A 4280-nucleotide genomic window follows, 5' to 3' on the forward strand; every position below is an offset into this window, starting at 1 on the left:
TGATAAGAATTCCCATAACTCAGAACTAATCTCCAGGAAGTTTAGTATTTTCCAAGTATGTACTTCAACATCCAAAGAGCCTTCAAGTTGGGAGATTATGGCACTGATCTTCAAAACATCTGGACTGTACTTAATTGGGAAAAGTTGCATTAAGTGCTGTGTAAGGTTGTTGTATGCAAACATATGTATATCACTGGAAAGATCTAAAATGTCAATAACCTTATACAAGACCTTAGTAACAGTTGCTTCCCAACTCTTGGGTAGTTTTCACATAAACTACACTTTCATAGCAGTTTGGTCTGTTCCTCTTTTTTTCCAGTACATCTTTGATGTTAAGAAGGTGGAGGACAAAGTCTTGATCTCCCTACAGCAGAAGGACCAACGGATTCACAGGAAAGAAGGGGCAGGAGATAACCTTGTTATTGGCTTTGAGATTTTCAAGGTAGGTCTCCATCCACCCATACTCAAAACAATTGCCCTAAAGAATGTAATGTATCTTGTATTTTTGTGCTTATTGTTCACGTGGTAGATCCAGCCATAAGATCTGCCTTCATGTACAGGTAGATCTCACTTAGCCAGGCCTTGTTCAGCAACTAAAGTTACAACAATGCTAAACGAATGGGACTTACAACTGGTCCTTGAAGTATCAGCTGTTGCAGTGTCCCCACAGTCACATGATTGTGACTTAGATACTTGACAATGACAATGGTTACTGCATCCCGCAGTCATGTGATTGCTAACTGTGACCTTCGTTACTGGCTTCCAACAAGCAAAGTCAATGGGAAGTCCAGCAGGAAGTTGCAAATCATGGTCACAGGATGTCATGCTTTATGACCCCATGGGATTTATTTAAGAATAGCAACCAGAAGTGTCATTACAGGTCATAGATTTTTCTGCTCAATGATTAAGTTGCTATTTCCAATTACCCATAGTTAAGCAAGGACTACCTGTGAGATTACTTTCACATATCTTTGCATCCAGTTTTGGTCACCATAATATGAAAAAAGATGTTGAGACTCTAGAAAGAGTGCGGCGAAGAGCAACAAAGATGCTTAGGGGGCTGGAGGCTAAAACACATAAGGAACAGTTGCAGGAATTGGGCTTGTCTACTCTAGTGAAAAGAAGGACTAGGGGCAACATGATAGCAGTGTTTCAATATTTGAGGGGCTGCCACATAGAAGAGGGGGTCAACCTATTTTCCGAAGCCTCTGAAGGCAGGACAAGAAGTAATAGATGGAAATTCATCAAGGAGAGAACCTACCTAGAATTAAGGGGAAATTTCCTGACAGTGAGAACAATGAACCAGTGGAATGACTTGCCTCCAGGAGTTGTGGGTGCTCCATCACTGGAGGTTTTTAAGAAGAGATTTGTCCAAAATGGTGTAGGGTTTCCTGCTTGAGCAGGAGGTTGGATTAGAAGACCTCCAAGGTTCCTTCCAACTCTGTTATTCTGTTTCTATTATTTCCTGAACAGCAGTTCCTGAGTGCAGTTGAGCTTAATTATTGGAATCCAGCATACGACAATAGCCTTTGACAAGCCAACTCCCCTGTGAATGAGAACATGCCAAACCTACATTTGTTTTCCAACCTTAGGTGGAGGATAACCGAGAATATCGCTTGCACCAGTTGAAAATACAAGAGAGAATAACTAACTTCACCTACCTGAACAATCGCATCATGTATCTGAAAGTGCTTCTCAAGCAAGGCCGGTATCTTTTGACCCCAACCACTTTTTCTCCAAACACTGAAGGGGAATTTATTCTGAGGCTCTTCACGGATGTTCCATCAGCACTTAGGTACTAATTCAGCATCTACCATCTGGCAATGGTCTAGGGCAGGGGTAGGCAACCTTGGCTCTTTTATGACTCGTGGACTTCAACTCCCAGAATTCCTGAGCCCGCATGGCTCAACTTGGAAACCTCTCCCTTTTCCCTCAGCATGGCCGGCTCAGGAATTCTGGGAGTTGAAGTCCACGAGTCATAAAAGAGCCGAGGTTGCCTACCCCTGGACTAGAAGACCATCAACATTCCAAGGTTTGGGTGCTTCATCACTGGAGGTTTTTAAGAAGAGACTGGACAGTTGTTTGTCTGAAATGGTCTAGGGTCTCCTGTTTGAGCAGAGGGTTGGACTACAAGACCTCCAAAGTCCCTTCCAACTCTATCATTGTTGTTGTTGTTGATAGGACTTTTTCTCTTCCCCATTTTGCTGGCCCTCACCGAAACTTCCAAACGTTTGATAAAGGAAGACTGACACACTGCACGAAGGAAGCAAGATGTTCATGGAATTGTAGTGAACAAGATGAACACTGCAGACACTTTGGTGGTGACTGCGTTTTGTGTCTGTGTGATGAAAACAATATGTATTGACTTCCTGCAGTTTTCATTCACGTTAGGGCACATAGGCTCCACATTGCAAAGTAATCAGTGGTAATTCAGTAGATAGCTAGGTGATGCCATGGAATGACAACCGTTGTTCGAAATCAGTCATCTACACAGTATATGAGTTGTAATTTTTTATCATAAATAGCTGTCTAATGGCTTACGGACAATATCTGGAGTGATTGATAAAGGAAAATATTTGTAGCTCAGGGCTGAAATGAGGGATCCTTAGTGCTCTCTGACCTTGCTTGTTTTCTTGCAGACATTTCATCACCCAACTAGATAATATCATTCATTCTAGTGCAGACATGTCAAACACAAGGCCCGGGGGCCGGATGCGGCCTGCGAAATGGTTTCATGTGGCCCGCAAAGCCATCCTGAAAACAGCGAGGGAATGGCCCCCGCTGCCTTGGCCCTGGCCCAGGCCGGCCAGGAGCCAATGTACAATTTTGTGGTGGCCATCTATGCTGAAACGCATTCAGTCTTAGCTCCCCAAGGCTGTCTGGAAACAGCGAGGAACCAGTCCCTGCCGCGTCGGCCCCGCACCCTGGGCGCATGCTGGGGAGGTGTCACCCTTTGTGAGGAATGAAGAAATGGCCCATGCCTTGGCGCTTGCCCCGGTCCCCCCCCTTCTGCCAGAGACCCTCAGATCTGTCCCACTCCTGCCCAGGCCCCCACAGGCACCCTTGACGCAAACGATGTAGAGCTGGCCATGCCCACCCAGTAGGCCACACCCACTCCATCCACGCCCACCCAGTAGGCCGCACCCACCCTGGCCATACCCCCCCAGCCCCCCCGAGGGCAACCGCAATGCTGATGCGGCCCTCAATGAAATTGAGTTTGACACCCCTGTTCTAGTGCAAGGTCAGTGAGCACCAAGGAACCTTAATATCTGGAGTGACTCAAAACAATGAACCAAAATAAAACTACCATTATTGTGTATCATTTAGCAAATTTTATTTTTAGCCCCATATATATTAACCATATTAACAATCCTGGCTAATCCCTGGCTTGAACACATTATATGAACTAGGCTTTAAAGTTCAGGCGAAATGTATACATCTGCTAAGCTTTCTCTGCAACCTACATACCCATTTCACTTTGATATTTCAGGGAGCTGAAACTGAACAAACCCAGGCTGTCTTTCCTGGATATCCTGCTGGGTGTCCCTAAGAGGGTGTCCCTCGTTAAAGTCTACAGGGTGGAAGGACTCCAGAGTCAGAGCAGTCACGGGGGTAAGTCCTGCCAAAATGTTATCTGAGCAATGAAATGTCGAGACAAGCCAAAATTAAAAAAATGCATTCCTTGCTTCTAGTGCCCATCCACAGTTCACTGAAGGACTCATTACTTAGCTTCACCCGGGGCAAAGTTTTCCAAAAGTCTAACCACTTAGAACTCTCCATGTCTGGATTCATACTTACAGTTTCTGATGTAATGCAGAAATGAGCATGTGGCCATTTCAGTGGCACAAACTAGAACATACAAAAATAAGATTGGAAGGGACCGTGGAGGTCTTCTTGTCAAACCCTCTGCCCGTTGCAGGAGATTATATTCCATTCTGGACAAATGCCTCTTCTTGAAAACTTCAAGAACCCACAACTTCTGGAGGCAAGCAGTTCCACTGGTTAATTGTCCTCCCTGTCAGGAAACTCCTCCTTAATTCCAGGTTGGACCTCGCTTTAATAATCTTCCACCCATTAGTTCTTGTCTTGCCCTCAGGTGCTTTGGAGAATAGCTCGACCTCCTCTTCTCTGTGACAGCCCCTCAAGTACTGGAAGACTTCTATCATGTCAGCCCCCTACTCCTTCTCTTTGTTAGACCAGACATACCTAGCTCCCTCATTCATTCATCATACGGTTTAGCCTCCGGACCCCTAATCATCTTGGTTGCTCTTCTCTGCACT

At 45.2% G+C, this 4280-nt stretch overlaps 1 protein-coding gene across 1 annotated transcript in view; it reads left to right on the plus strand.

Moving 5' to 3' along the window:
* Positions 1-4280, plus strand: part of LOC107295916 (calpain-5) — a gene marked incomplete at its 5' end in the record, with an annotated part of 26758 nt that overhangs the window by 6413 nt on the left and 16065 nt on the right. The window contains 3 exons of the mRNA XM_015825251.1: positions 320-442; positions 1593-1795; positions 3491-3612. Of these exons, the coding sequence (XP_015680737.1) occupies positions 320-442; positions 1593-1795; positions 3491-3612 (448 nt within the window). The remainder of the gene's footprint in view (positions 1-319; positions 443-1592; positions 1796-3490; positions 3613-4280) is intronic.

Source organism: Protobothrops mucrosquamatus, unplaced genomic scaffold (assembly GCF_001527695.2).
Source record: "Protobothrops mucrosquamatus isolate PMUCROS unplaced genomic scaffold, P.Mucros_1.0 scaffold2570, whole genome shotgun sequence".
Classification (NCBI taxonomy): domain Eukaryota; kingdom Metazoa; phylum Chordata; class Lepidosauria; order Squamata; family Viperidae; genus Protobothrops; species Protobothrops mucrosquamatus.